Raw genomic sequence first — 14,698 nt, 5'->3', positions numbered from 1 at the left:
GCAGCTCTTTCTATTTATGACAACATTAGGTTGAAAGAATAGTCGATATACTTATATTTGGGTAAAGCCAACTAAAAAATTAGGTTAAATGTTTTTTCCGTGCAGCTTTTTACAAGCGCTAATGGTTGCCGCAAACAGGCTCGCATTCTGGTAGGGATCAAGCAAAAAGACGTTTGGCTGACCAATGTTACGTCACTATTTGCGCGGCATAAGAACAGCGGGAGAGCAAAAGAGAGAACTAGTGGCACGCATCAATGATCTGCACCACCTGAGTAAAATCCATAACATTGCGTTAAAACGACCCAAGCCAAACGTCAAATCGACTGATCCCTACCAGAAAGCTAGCCTGGATGCGGCAGTTTTTAGCGCTCGTAAATCGTCGTCTTCCAGCAGGAAAATTTAATATTTTCCTTCCACAGATTCAAAATCCACTCAATAGTGATGGTACGCTAGTTTCTATTGGAAACGACTTTAATTATTAATATATTTTGCTTTTCATGTCAACAAATGCCTGATCAAACTGATGGCTAATGATCCCGAAGAATCCCGCTTTGAGGCAGCAAGAATCTTGTCATTTTTCGCGGTAAAGGCTAAATAGCCAGTCATTCGTTTTAGCAGCGATGATGACTTTGAAGCTTGCAATTTCAAAGTGATAAAACTCGGTCTTGAAAGTTTATATTGACTCGACAAAGTATGACTGTACACGCTAAGTATGCTGGTTCTTTTCCAGCTGTTTCAGTGCAAAACAAACTGATTTTCGTTGATTTAGAATCGTGAGATGAACTAGCAATAATCATCAACGACGCGTACAAGTTTGAATGATGGCCTATTTCGCCTTAAACGGCAATCTTCTGGAGCATTCGTCGCAGGGAAACAGCAAGTGATCAGGCATCTGCTCTGTTCAGAAACTATCCTTGCGTTGAACAGCAGTAGTTACTATTAGAACTCTGCAGAACCACGTAGCGTTCGTCGGGTGTGGTTGAAAATGAAAGGGAATTCGGTGGTCACGGTGGTCAGCATTCTGCAAAAGTCCATTTTGCCAGACGTTTTTGAACAGCTGATCGCTTATTTTATAAATGAAATTATGACAGGAGGCGGTATCGTAACGTATGAAAGTAACAGCAATGTCATCAATGTTGCCGTTTCGTAAAATGGACTATAGGAGAGGAACTTCCAATAGAGCTTAGTGACATTTGAACACACCAACACTCGCATAGTTCATCATACATAGTTTGTTTTTGTTTTCCTCAACGAAACTAGCACACGCATTCTAGACTCATCAAAACGCATTTGGAAATAACGCCCAATTTGTTTTTTTTTTACCCAGATTCTTGGTGTTTTTTTGAGATAGAGTGCAAATATTTTCCTCTGAGTTTCACTACATCTACACTAGAGCATCCACACCATTGAGCGTAATAACCACTCCCAGACAACCAAAATGTACGTATAACAAAATCACCTAGAGGTTTTGCACGCAATGAGAATATATACCGAGGTGAGGAAAAGACATTTAGTGTGCGTGACATCCGTGTACGGTGCAAAATGTTTCACAACTACAAGCGAGCGAGCTTCCATAAGAGACCGTGTAAATTAGTGACGTAGTTATTTTTGTTTACGTTTTTATCTCTTCACCCATACGAAGCCATTGCTTCTTCTTCCACACCATGGTATATATTCTCATTGTTTTGCACGTGCAACATTTTACTTATAAAATGTTGCGAAAAGGCCTTCTACGTACAAAAGTGTATCGCCTCCACTTTTGTACGTAGAAGGCCTTTTCGCAACATACGTGTATATATTATGTGATGAATAATAGCATACAATGCGAGCGTTTAAATTTTCTACCGATCTAACCTGTAATCTTATGCGACATAACTTATGATAACAATTGTTGATTTGACAGCTGCTACGGATTGATTCGACTTATTTTGTACGTGTGTACGGGACGAAACAAAATGTGTAAATGATCTCAGAAAAAAGCGTTTTAGGTAAGGAAACTCATCAATCTGACGATTTTATCCACCGTGTTTTGCGGGTTTGATGTAAGTTGCATGAATAAACGAGTTATATCGTGAACTTTGATGCGACTTTTGGTTGTCTGGGCTATCTGCATAACAAAACTACACGGTAGCGGAACCAGCGAAGCCCTTATAATGAAGAAAACATAAACAAATGTCATTTGTCATGCTAGTATTTTCGTATTTCTCCGTGAGTGCGATGAAAAAGTTAAAAAATTTCTAGTGCACGACACTGAAGACGGCTTTACAGTTGAGGTCGACGCTAAGGGCGATTTTGAATCGATGTTTCGAAAATCGATGCTTTCATTTCGATTAATCGATTTTTGAATCGATGTTTGGGGCATCTGAAGTCGGCTGATTCGATTTTCTTCATTCGATTTTTTGATTCGATTCATTTGGTTGAGATTGATGATCATTTCTCAACCAGCTGGTGAAAAAGAAACCAAATTTTGTACTGGCCTTGAAGTAGTAAATCTGTTCTTTTGAATTACAAATCTGATTTATTTTATGCATGTTAAAATCGAATGCAAATGCTTTAGGTCTCATTTAAAACTACCTAAAAATTAATCGTAATGGATTCGAATCGATTCAAAAACATCGATTTGAAGGATTCGATTAAATCGGTGAATCGATTCGGCAGTTCAAATGTGAATCGATTCAGTTAAACCGATGTTATAGACAAATTTGCCCAACGCTAGTCGACATACGCGTATCTATCAAAGGATACAAACTCTAGTTGAATTAAATGATATAGTTCCTAATTCGGATTTTTTTCAATTTCACTAAACAACTCAAAGATTTATTATCAAATTGTTATAACATTACTAAATCTCAATTGATTTCAAAAGATTAAATGGAAAAAAATTCAAAATCAAATCCACTGGGCCCATCGCCAGCTTTTCAGGCTTATTACCATTTCCAACCTCCAAACCCGTAGCACTTTTAACCCCTCTACCGGCAGCTTCATTTTTTACCGCAAAATTCAAATTCAAATCGTTATAACTTTTTTGTTTTTCAATATTTTTTCACAAGTTTTCGATTGATCATTGGTCATCTGGTTTTGAAGATATTCCAAAATTCCTTGGGGGACCGACCCGTAACCAGAACCCCTCGTTGGTTTCTTAGGCTACAGAATTTTAATCGTATTCGGATGTTCACTCTTCGGAACAATACATTAATGAGAGTATGTTGTGAAAAAATGAAGCAATTTCGTGCAGCCGTCTTTAAGTAATGAGCATTTAGGTTTCTGGAATCACGCTGGCCAAATAAAGATCTTAAAAACTTCTAAAAACATCATATCGTAATCTTCAGATATCTCCAAGAATTCTTGATTGATTTGTATGATTTTTTCAGAGTAGCTCCTTATTACCTGGCATAATATAGCCCACATTTTATTTGTTTGACAAATTGATCAAAAACAAAATGGCCGCCAAAAAAAAATTATATGGAAAATGACGGTCTCCCAAGGAATATCGGAATATTTTTAAAACCAGATCACCAATGATAAATATCGACACGGATTTCGGAACTAGAAGAGTTGTTTGTGAACTTGTGAAAAAATGGTGCAAAAATATTGAAAAACAAAAAAATTATAACGATTTGAATATTTATTTTGCGGTAAAAAATGAAGCTGCGCCAGTAGAGGGGTTAAGGGTGTCACTGAGTCGGAGGCCTCTCGTTAAGTAAGTGCTACATCAACAATTCCTTCCTCTATCCCAAGTTACGGTGAAGATGGGCGTGGCCGGGAATAGCGATGTTCATTATTTTCGTATTCTTGTTTATGATTGGATCAAGGTACACTCTCCAGCTTTTTTCTTGAAAGCAGTTTAGATGAGATTATCAAAAGGAATATGAACATTGCTAGTATCCAATCTACGAAGTGTACCGTAACTCCGCTAACGCTAACGCTCACTAAAACACTCATAGCATTAGTTTTGAATTTAGCTAGAAATCTCAAAAACATACTTTTGCCCTACTTTACGGGACGATTCAAATATGACGTCCATCGTTTTTCGGGATTTCTAGACCCCTTCTCCCCCCTCTATCACGCTTTTTCCAATACCGAATACATGCACTGTCACACTTTTGTGGACCCCCCCCCCCCCCTCATCCAACATATGATGGACGTCATAATTGGACGACCCCTACTACAAACACTGTGTTACGAATGACACCACGTTTAGAGATTTAGATCGAAAGGCAAAGTTTACACTACCACCAATCAAACATTTTAAAAGTCATATTTTTGCGACGTTTTTTATAAAATAGGAGTGTTGTCTTCCGCAGCAGAGAGAAAACAGAAATTCCGAGATTTCAAAACAACCTTTATTTTGGTGGAGTTTTAATATCCTGAAATAGTTCAATAAGCTTTAATCCACAATTTAGCCTAATTATAAAAACTTACGTTTAGTCAAATCTCTCTCACGTTAAAGACAATTCTGTTTATTGAAGCCTTATTTTCGCGGTCTCTACTGGCGCTTTGAGGTCTAAATTATAGCTTTAATTAATCTCAAGACATTTATGCAATCCAATGATTTTACCACAGACAAACAGACGTCACACTCTCATCATTGTCCATCGACCACCTTTTTAACGGTCGATTCAAAAATATGGTAGGTGGCCAATCCGCCACCCGCAGCGCTCGCATCGTTTTTGTTCGCGTTTGACGTTTGCACACTACCGCCATCTGTTGGCCCGTCGGCCAAATACAATAATTTTAGCATTGGGCACACATGTCCTCGTGACTATGATTTTGATCGAGATTTGTTCTAAGTGTTACGTCTGTTTGTCTGTGATTTTACCTTTAGCTCGAATTACTTTCACAGTTATTTATGGTTAGGTTTATATGTAGTCTAATGCATGAAATCTGAAGAAGGAATACTTAGATAGTAATAAATTGAATTTTAAGATAAACCACCCATACATACTGTGATATTTATAAGACTAAGCAAATTTGCATGATAATCATCTAAATTTAACTGAATAACTACTATTTGATTTCCACTGCATGAGCACAATCTGGCTAGATCGACAATGACTTTCCAATTCAACAATGTTGATATTGCTTCTAAGCTATTCTGTCACTGTCATACCCTGTATATCTGCACTCCATGGGCGCACGCCTCGTCCTCACAGTGGGTACGGCTTGTATAGATGTCGAAAGAGCGCTGTAGCACCGAGGGGTCGCAACAGTCCCCCCCAGTATGCCGACATCAGGATCGGCTTACTCAACTTCGCTCTTGACGTCGAGAACCGCTATCTTAACGGCAGGTCTCTCGTAGATCCCCTTCATCGTTTGAATCGTTGCTCTACGCACTTGTCCGTCTCGATTGGTTGTTCCTATTACCCGACCTATCGGCCAGCAGTTCCTGGGATGTTCCGGATCAGTAATCACCACTATATCGCCGACTTCAATCGCTTTTACCTTCTGATGCCACTTAGTACGTCTTGTGATTTCTGGAAGGTACTCTTGTAGCCATCGTTTCCAGAAACGATTAGCCATAACTTGGGACAGCTCGTGTCCGTGCCGTCTAACCACAAGGTTGTCGCTACAGAGCGTCAACGGTTTAGCACCGTCAGACGACCCAAGCAAAAAATGATTGGGTGTCAGGGCTGGCGCAGATTCATCATCGACCGGTACATCTGTTAACGGCCGTGCATTCAACACTCCTTCCACTTCTATCAGCGCATTTCTTAGCTCCTCGTCATTAGGACGTCTGTTTCCCACGATTTCTCCCAGATTCCTTTTCACACTTTGAATCAATCGCTCCCAGCTGCCACCCATGTGCGGCGAGGCAGGTGGATTGAAATGCCAAGCCGTTTGTGGGCTGGTGAACTCCTTCATAATCATCTCTTGGTCTACGGTTTTAAGTGCTTCCCGTAACTCTCGATCTGCTCCAATAAAATTTGTGCCTCTGTCGCTATAGAACGATACCGGAGTACCTCGTCGAACGACGAAGTTTCGGAGTGCCATAATGCACGAGTTAGTGCTCAATGAGTGGGCAATCTCCAAATGTACGGCCCGAACAGTAAGACAGGTTAGTAAGACCCCCCACCTCTTCTCAACCCTTCTTCCCAATGTGACCTCAATGGGACCGAAATAGTCGACCCCTACATGAGAGAACGGACGAGTATAGGCAGCCAATCTGGCTGGGGGAAGGTCTGCCATCTCCGGTGGCTTTGGAATCGCATCTCGATTTTTGCATCGTTGACAATTGCTTCTAACTTTCTTGAGAGCTACTCGCAAGCGAGCGATGCAGAAGCGTTGTCGTACCTCGTTCAAAACGGTTCTTTGATTTCGATGATGGAATTTTTCGTGATAGTATATGATCACTAGTCGTGTGAGAGGATGATCTCGTGGCAAGATGATCGGGTTCTTCGCATCGTCCAGCAGAAATTCGCAGGCGTCAACTCTCCCTTTCATCCTTAGCACACCATTTGCATCTAAAAAGGGACTGAGCTTGTAGATGACACTACTCTTCAATATTTGCTGGCACTGTTGATTATGGTTGCTGTTCGACTTAAGGAGTTCTATTTCATCGGCGTAGACGTCGTATTGTGCAGCTCGGTATTGATGGATCTCTGCTTGCTGTAGCTCGTCACTAGAAAATGCCCCCGTAATAATGCCATTCTTCTTCACAAGACGTTGACAGTTGGTTACGAAGCGTTTTACATAGCATGTCACTCGCAAGAGGCGTTTCCAGCTTGAAAAGTGGCTTGCTGGAATCAGTGGTTCTGATGCATGGCAATGGAAGAGAGCACTGGGTCGTAGTTCTTCCTCTGTAGTGCTATCTTTATATGACGGTGGAGGCCAGAATTCCTGGGGCTGCCACAGATATTCCGGACCTCTAAACCATCTGCTGGTTTCACTCAGATCTGGTCTTCGCTGCCACTTAGTTCCATCGTCCGCCACGTTGAGTTTGGATGGAACCCATCTCCATTCCCACTCTTCCGTTGAATCCAAAATTTCGCTTATCCGCACGGCTACGTATGGGCTGTATCGGCGATGGTCAGACTGTAGCCAACATAGGACATTTCTAGAGTCCGACCAAAAGAAACGTTTGGATATCGGCAACGCCAGCTCTGGCATCATACTGTTGATCAACCTCGTTCCGATTACAGCGGCTGTAAGCTCCAGTCGTGGGATAGAGAGATATTTAAGAGGGGCGACGCGAGTCTTTGCACACATCAACATGCACCCTATTTGGCCTGCTTCTTCAAAACGAAGATAAACAGCTGCAGCCATTCCATTCTCGCTGGCGTCCACGAAAATGTGCGCTTGTATTTCCGTTGCTGAGCCGGTCGATGTTACCTTACGATAGCAACGCGGTAAACTAACTTGTTCCAGTAAAGGAAGTAGTTTGACCCAAGCTTTCCACGCTTCAAATTGTTTGTCTTGGATCAGCTGTCCCCATTGAACTCCAGAGCGCCAGACTTCCTGTAGAACGATTTTGAGGTGCATCAGATAGTTTGATATTAGACCTAAAGGGTCGAAAACTGTCATCAGAACTCGGAGTACTTCATTCTTTGTAGGACGACGTGTTCCTTCGAGCAGAGCTTCATCAAAACGTGTCCAGGAAACCTTGAACGTGAAACAGTCGTTTGCTGTGTTCCACCACATTCCTAAGACTTTCTCCGTCTCCAACTCCGCTGTCAAATCCAGATTCTTCTGCGCAGTTCGTTCGTCATTCCTTCGCAATTCTGCTAGAACACGAGGCGAATTCGATATCCAGTTCCTTATCTCAAATCCTCCTTCCGCGTGAACAAACCGCACGGCTTTTGCCAGCTCAATAGCAGCTTCCTCTGTCTCCTCACTCGCCAACATATCATCCACGTAATGTTTCTTTACTATTGCGTCGGTAGCTGCTGGATATTGTTCTTTAAACCTTTCTGCATTGTGGTTCTTAACGAACTGAGCTGTACTCGGAGAGCAGCAAGCGCCGAATGTCATGACGTTCATAACGTATGTGTCCGGTTCCTGATCTGCGGTTCCCCTCCAAAGAAATCGTTGGCAGTGTTGGTCCACCGGTCGTATTCGAACCTGGTGGAACATTTCGCGGATATCTCCGCATATTCCGATTCGGTATTTTCTGAACTGGCACAGTACAGCTGGTAGGGAAGTCAGCTCATCTGGTCCTGTCAGTAACGCTGAGTTCAGCGACACACCGTGAAAGGCCGCTGCAGCGTCCCAGACAATACGCACCTTTCCGGGTTTATTCTGATTAACCACAGGGAAGACTGGAAGATACCAGACTCGTTGTTGTTTTTCCTCAAGTTCCTCGGTAGTCAATTTACGAATATAACCCTTAGCCAAATAGTCAGCGATCTTTTCATGTAATGTACTCGCCAACTCAGGATCCCGTTCCATTCGCTTCTCTAAGCAACTGAACCGCTGTAATGCCATCGGCTTATTATCCGGCAATCGAATCTTCTCGTAGCGCCATAATAGCCCAGTTTCGTATCGGTCACCATCGAAGCGTGTCAATGCCTGCAACATAGTTTGAGCACGTTCGTTTTCACTTGATACGCAGTTTTTCTCTGGTTTCGATATACCTAGAGCTTCGAGGCTGAAGAATTTCTTCACTGCGTCATGCAGTCCTTCATCGGAACGCAGATTACACTCGCAGATGTGATAGGTTCGAAATACCACATTCTTCGACTCTGGGCGGTTGCAACTACCGTATATTGTCCATCCTAGTAGGGTTTTAACGGCAATTGGTTCGCCCTCCTTGCCTTCACGACTGTTTTGGACGAGTGCTACCTTGGCATGTTTCACCCCGATCAGGATTCGGGGTCGGACGTCCTGATAGGATTGTACCGGGAGGTTGCGAAGATATGGGAAATGCTCTCTCAGCATATCCACATCGAGAGTCTGAGCCGGCAACTGCAAGTCTCCAACTGTGCGAACATCATTGAGCAGAAATTTCTTTCCAGATTGTCCACTTATCGCAACATCAACGCTTAGGGATTCCGCTTCAAACCGATGAGTCCCGCCGGTCCATTTCAGACAAAGTGGCGCTGACTTACCCGACACTTCTAAATCTTTTGCTAAGTCCTGATCAATCAATGTCAGTTCCGAACCGTCATCCAGAAATGCATAGCAATCCATCTGTTTCTTGATTCCGAACAACGTAACCGGAAGATAACGGAACATTCTTACCCCGGAGCTCGACAAATGAGTGTTCACGTTCGTTTCTTCTTGCAAAGGTCGTCTTGTACCGTTGCTGGGCCCAGAAGCAACTGCCAAGTCTTTATGCAACAGTTCATGATGCTTGAAAGAGCAATTATTCTTTCCACATGGCTTAGCATCACATTTTCCGCTGTGTTGCCTGAGACACCGGCGGCATATACGAAGTTCACGAACAGTAGCCCACCTCGCCTCATAGGAAAGTTCTAAAAACCGCGGACATTTTCCAGCATTCCTGCATCCTCCCTTACAAACCGCGCAACATTTGATACAAGCGGCTTCGGTAATCTTCTTTTCCGGTTTATAGCACTGGTATTCCGAAGGTTTCTGTCTTGGAACATCTGAAGTTGAGAAGTTAGAATGTGTATTCAAGAACGCTTTGTTTTTTGGTTTGCTGTGAGCTTGCTGTTCAGTAGACTGAGTGCCACAAATTAAACAAGCATCCTCCGCCACGGAATAGATCCATTTGCTGTAAGCGAACAAGCTTACCTTGTTCAACTTCCTTTGATGCCTCGCCCAATCAAGTTTGAGAGAAGGTGGCAGCTTACCAACAAGCTCATTGAGCAAGGTAACGTCTCGCTTGTACTCCTTTCTCCCGCAGGCATCTATTGTGCTACACAAGTTCTGCACTGCCAACGCATGTTCAATCAGCTTGTCCATCGCATCCGCTTTAATCGGTGACATTCCGAGTACCTTTGCTCTTAACGTATTGATGATAGCTTGAGGCTGACCGAAACGTAACTTCAGAGCACTGATTGCCTTTGGTACCGTCGAAGGAAGCATGAGAAAACTTCGGACAGTGTTGAGAGCATCGTCTTTCAGACAGTTCCGTAACCGAATCATATTTTCTTCATCTCTATAACCGCACATCCTCGTTGTGCTCTCATAGGTTGACAAGAACATCGGCCACTCCTCCGGGTTTCCGCTGAATTTCGGTAAATCTCGTGGAACAACTTGCCGGGCAGCTATTTGTTCCGGTGAGAGTGCCACTAGTGCAGGACATGATTTGCTCTGGACCACCGATGTTGCTTTTGGACGACAGGAACCTTTTGGCGTTGATTGCTTGCAAGGCTTGAATGGTACTTCACTCTCGTCGCTGTCATCTTCCGGTAGTCCAGTGGATGATTCTTCCTCGCTCGTCTCGTCATCAACGCTCGAATCCTCACTTGTATCGGATGTTGATCTTGAATCGTCTGACCGTGAACTTTCATCCGTTTCTTGGTCCTGTAACCACGATGACACCTTTTCCGCTGGATCTTGCTGGTCATCAGCTACGCAGGAACGTACACTTCGGTTCGATGCAACTTCGGCTATTTCCTCCAGCAAACTGAATTTCCTCTCCAACAACTCTCGCTTCTTCTTCATCTCTTCTTCCATAAGGGTTTGCTCTGCTTCAAGTTTCTTCAGCTGCACTTCTAACACCATCCGCTCCGACCTTCTTGATGACGTCGACATAATTGATTTGGCGTCCTTTGTTCCAGCTACTGGTTTATCCTTTCCTGATTTCGAAGAGACCTCCGGTATTTTGTTGGTCCTCGTCGTACCAAATTCCTGCTCAATTACCTTACTCCGCTGCCTAACACTCGTAGTCACCTTGTCCACCTTCTGCGCCTTTTTCTTGTCCACGGAGTGCTTGGCCGATTTGCACGGCTTCTTCTCCTTCGTCTTCGTGCTGACTTTCTTGGGCTTCCGTGACTTCAGGGTTTCCAACTTCGGGTTCGACTTCTTCTGGTACGCCGCCGCGGTTACGCATCTACAGCAATTCCAGCTATTTTGTTCGACCTCTTTGGTCACTCCTACACAGTCAAAATGATGCCAATCATCACACGAGTCACACTGGACCATGAGGCTGTTATCGGCCTTGTTACAGGTACGACAACTATTCGGTTCGTACGTGATTACGGTCTTTTGGTCTTGGTTATCAAGGGGAGATTTACTGTATGAGCAAGAGGGGTGAGATGGGGGGATTTCGGTATTTTTGGAGATTTGATCTCCTGATTTACCATTAGACGTTTCACTTGCCTTACCTGCTGTTTTCACGTTCACCTCGGACATCTTCTTGCCAGAAAAAGGCCGTGCTCTACGTAAAGAATTCAGCACGAAGATTCCGATAAACGGCTGTAATCGCAGCAGCTAACCAACGTCGGCTTCGGCAAGACCTCGTTAGCACCACCGTAAACGATATTAAAAATTGTTGTCTTCCGCAGCAGAGAGAAAACAGAAATTCCGAGATTTCAAAACAACCTTTATTTTGGTGGAGTTTTAATATCCTGAAATAGTTCAATAAGCTTTAATCCACAATTTAGCCTAATTATAAAAACTTACGTTTAGTCAAATCTCTCTCACGTTAAAGACAATTCTGTTTATTGAAGCCTTATTTTCGCGGTCTCTACTGGCGCTTTGAGGTCTAAATTATAGCTTTAATTAATCTCAAGACATTTATGCAATCCAATGATTTTACCACAGACAAACAGACGTCACACTCTCATCATTGTCCATCGACCACCTTTTTAACGGTCGATTCAAAAATATGGTAGGTGGCCAATCCGCCACCCGCAGCGCTCGCATCGTTTTTGTTCGCGTTTGACGTTTGCACACTACCGCCATCTGTTGGCCCGTCGGCCAAATACAATAATTTTAGCATTGGGCGCACATGTCCTCGTGACTATGATTTTGATCGAGATTTGTTCTAAGTGTTACGTCTGTTTGTCTGTGATTTTACCTTTAGCTCGAATTACTTTCACAGTTATTTATGGTTAGGTTTATATGTAGTCTAATGCATGAAATCTGAAGAAGGAATACTTAGATAGTAATAAATTGAATTTTTAGATAAACCACCCATACATACTGTGATATTTATAAGACTAAGCAAATTTGCATGATAATCATCTAAATTTAACTGAATAACTACTATTTGATTTCCACTGCATGAGCACAATCTGGCTAGATCGACAATGACTTTCCAATTCAACAATGTTGATATTGCTTCTAAGCTATTCTGTCACTGTCATACCCTGTATATCTGCACTCCATGGGCGCACGCCTCGTCCTCACAGTGGGTACGGCTTGTATAGATGTCGAAAGAGCGCTGTAGCACCGAGGGGTCGCAACAAGGAGGTTATGCAAATTTATGGTTGAAATCATGTTACTTTCGATATATAATAGCTAATATGGAAGCGTTTTTGTCTACTAATTTTTTTGATGAATTTACCGAAGATAGGTAAGTGGACAAAATCCTGGCTATATTTCTAGGAAATTTTTTACATGAATCTAGGAGATATCTTTGTCTTAAAAGACCTATCGAAACGGCTCAAGTAATCTCTATAATAATTCATCGTACTAACCCAGGAAGAATATATTGAGTCATTTGAAAGTTTTTCAGGGAATCAGGGAAAGCATTCCACCATATGATATCCTTTAATTTCCGTCATTGATCAAAGTCCTTTTTCTGTAATTTGGAACAAGTTGGAGTTAGACTAACATCTGTTGCAAGTGACCTACGCTTTTCTCAAACTATGACACGCCTCCAATCAGCTTCATAACAAATACATGCGACGGTGAACAAGTTTGAGAAGGACTGGTCTAAACCTTATATAGATGTATTACTGAGATACTGAACTGGAGCTATAGTTTTCTATTTATAGAGCAATACGGTGGCCTACTTTGATAATCGAATTAGTTTGTTCATTCATCCTCTGCCGGAGCCTCGGTTGTTGTGCCTTTCCACAGGTAGCAGGCTTAGGAAAATTTAATCCTTGGAATGCCAGAGAAAATCGTATCAAAATGGGCTCCTTCTGCCAACGACGGACAGACGCTCATATAAATTAATTAGGCGGACGATGAGATGAGGAAAATTTATTGCGTAGGTAACAAATCCGGACTTATCTCGGAATCAGCTCGGTTTCCACAAATAAAAAGGGGACAAAACCCCGGAAAGGATACCTTTCGGGCAACCCTTTTAACGATGTTCATCATAGACAAAAAGCCGTTTTACACAAATCAATGGAAACGAAATGACCCAAATCAGTCCGGAAACCCGCATATGAATTTTGTTAGCTCGTTTTAGAGTGGTTTTGGGGGTTGGGTGTTCCGGATACGGGCTCACATGGTTCGCAATGTAAGGGAGCAGAATCTTTGATCTGATTCGGTGAAAGATGAATCTAACTAACTAGGATCAACTGAATATAAACCGAAGCAATAAAGATGGGCGAACGTCCGGTGGATTTATTCCATTGGACAGCTTCTGGGAATATTTTGAGATTCAAACCGTAAGGTCTGAACGAGCTGGGACACCCAGTTCAATATATCATGCTCAGTTATCACTATCGCCAACGGGAATAATCCTCCAGTAGAAGTCAGAAGACAGTCCTGTCCGGTCCTTGAAGCACTGGTAGGAAAAATATTTTCCTTCGATTATGATACGCAGGATTTCCGAAGGTCTCTCTTTCTTCAAGTCCCCATGCTCCCCAACCGCAAAGTGTGGAGGTGTTGACCGACTGCTTGGAAGAGCGCAACAGGGCAAATATAAAACCCAAGAATAGAGAACCCCCACTGCCGACAACGGCTGTCGCATAGCTTTGCCCCGAGAAGAAGCAAGTTGAGTCGGTAATGGTTGTTGTAAGAAAAGGGAAAATATTTACTACGGCTAGTCTTCGATAACAAGGCAGGGGATTCTCGGGGGCGATTCAAGACGACAGAATGTTGGTGTTGGATGGAGAAACAAAGAACCTCTATATAATAAGTTTTTCTGTTGCTTCTTCTATCTCCAGATACGCAACGGAGTGTCGAGAAAAACGAGATTTCCCTCGTTTATGTTTCTTTTCATTTGCTGGGACAGTTGAGCTGGAAGATTTAGCCAAAGTCCACCCAGAGTGCATGGGAAAGTGATAAAATGATGTTGATGGTTATGGGGGCAATTGTGCTATTTCTATTGAAATAAAGTATCTAGACAAAATACAAACATGATAGATTTGGGTCTTTTGAAGTTCACATCTTTGGTATTCTATTGGAATTGCAGATTCGGGCCAGTGTCATAAGATTGAAATTTAATGTAGAGAAACTCCTTACATTAACCGATTCAAAGGATCATAATTATCATTTTTTTTTTTCAAGTATCCAACGTTTTAAACTGAGATTATCATAGTAGAAAAGTAAAACTCGTATTCTAAGGGTAATGAGGCATTCCAAAAATCTGTTTCCAGCAAAACTTACTTCTGTACAACCTCCGCAAATTGTGCATACTTCTTAACGAATAGCAATCCTTGCATGCTTCCAGCCCGTTTCAGTATCACTTACGAGACTAATGTATTCTATTCTGTGCTTTTCCCTGTGTCTCTGCGACACATCCAGCGTCCAAAAACTGAGTAGCTAATTTGCTATTCCGCTTATATAATTATGAAATTAGTAGTATGGTGGTATACATCTCTACTTGCCACACCATAAGCCAAAAAGCAACAAGCGACTCCGACGGATAGATATTTCCCGTTTGGGAAGT

General features: G+C 42.5%; 2 protein-coding genes across 5 annotated transcripts in view; both read right to left on the bottom strand.

The window, feature by feature from the left end:
• Positions 1–14,698, bottom strand: part of LOC5572158 (5-hydroxytryptamine receptor 1) — a 333,876-nt gene that overhangs the window by 90,186 nt on the left and 228,992 nt on the right. The window lies entirely within an intron of this gene.
• On the bottom strand, positions 4,360–11,259 carry LOC110674339. Its single transcript, XM_021838634.1, has 3 exons — positions 11,216–11,259; positions 10,251–10,957; positions 4,360–4,367 (listed from the first exon to the last, which is right to left on the bottom strand). The coding sequence occupies exons 1-3, from the start codon at positions 11,257–11,259 to the stop codon at positions 4,360–4,362; spliced, it is 759 nt and encodes a 252-aa protein (XP_021694326.1).

This window comes from Aedes aegypti, chromosome 1, assembly GCF_002204515.2.
Source record: "Aedes aegypti strain LVP_AGWG chromosome 1, AaegL5.0 Primary Assembly, whole genome shotgun sequence".
Taxonomy (NCBI): Eukaryota; Metazoa; Arthropoda; class Insecta; order Diptera; family Culicidae; genus Aedes; species Aedes aegypti.
This window is presented reverse-complemented; position numbering and strand designations above follow the sequence as displayed.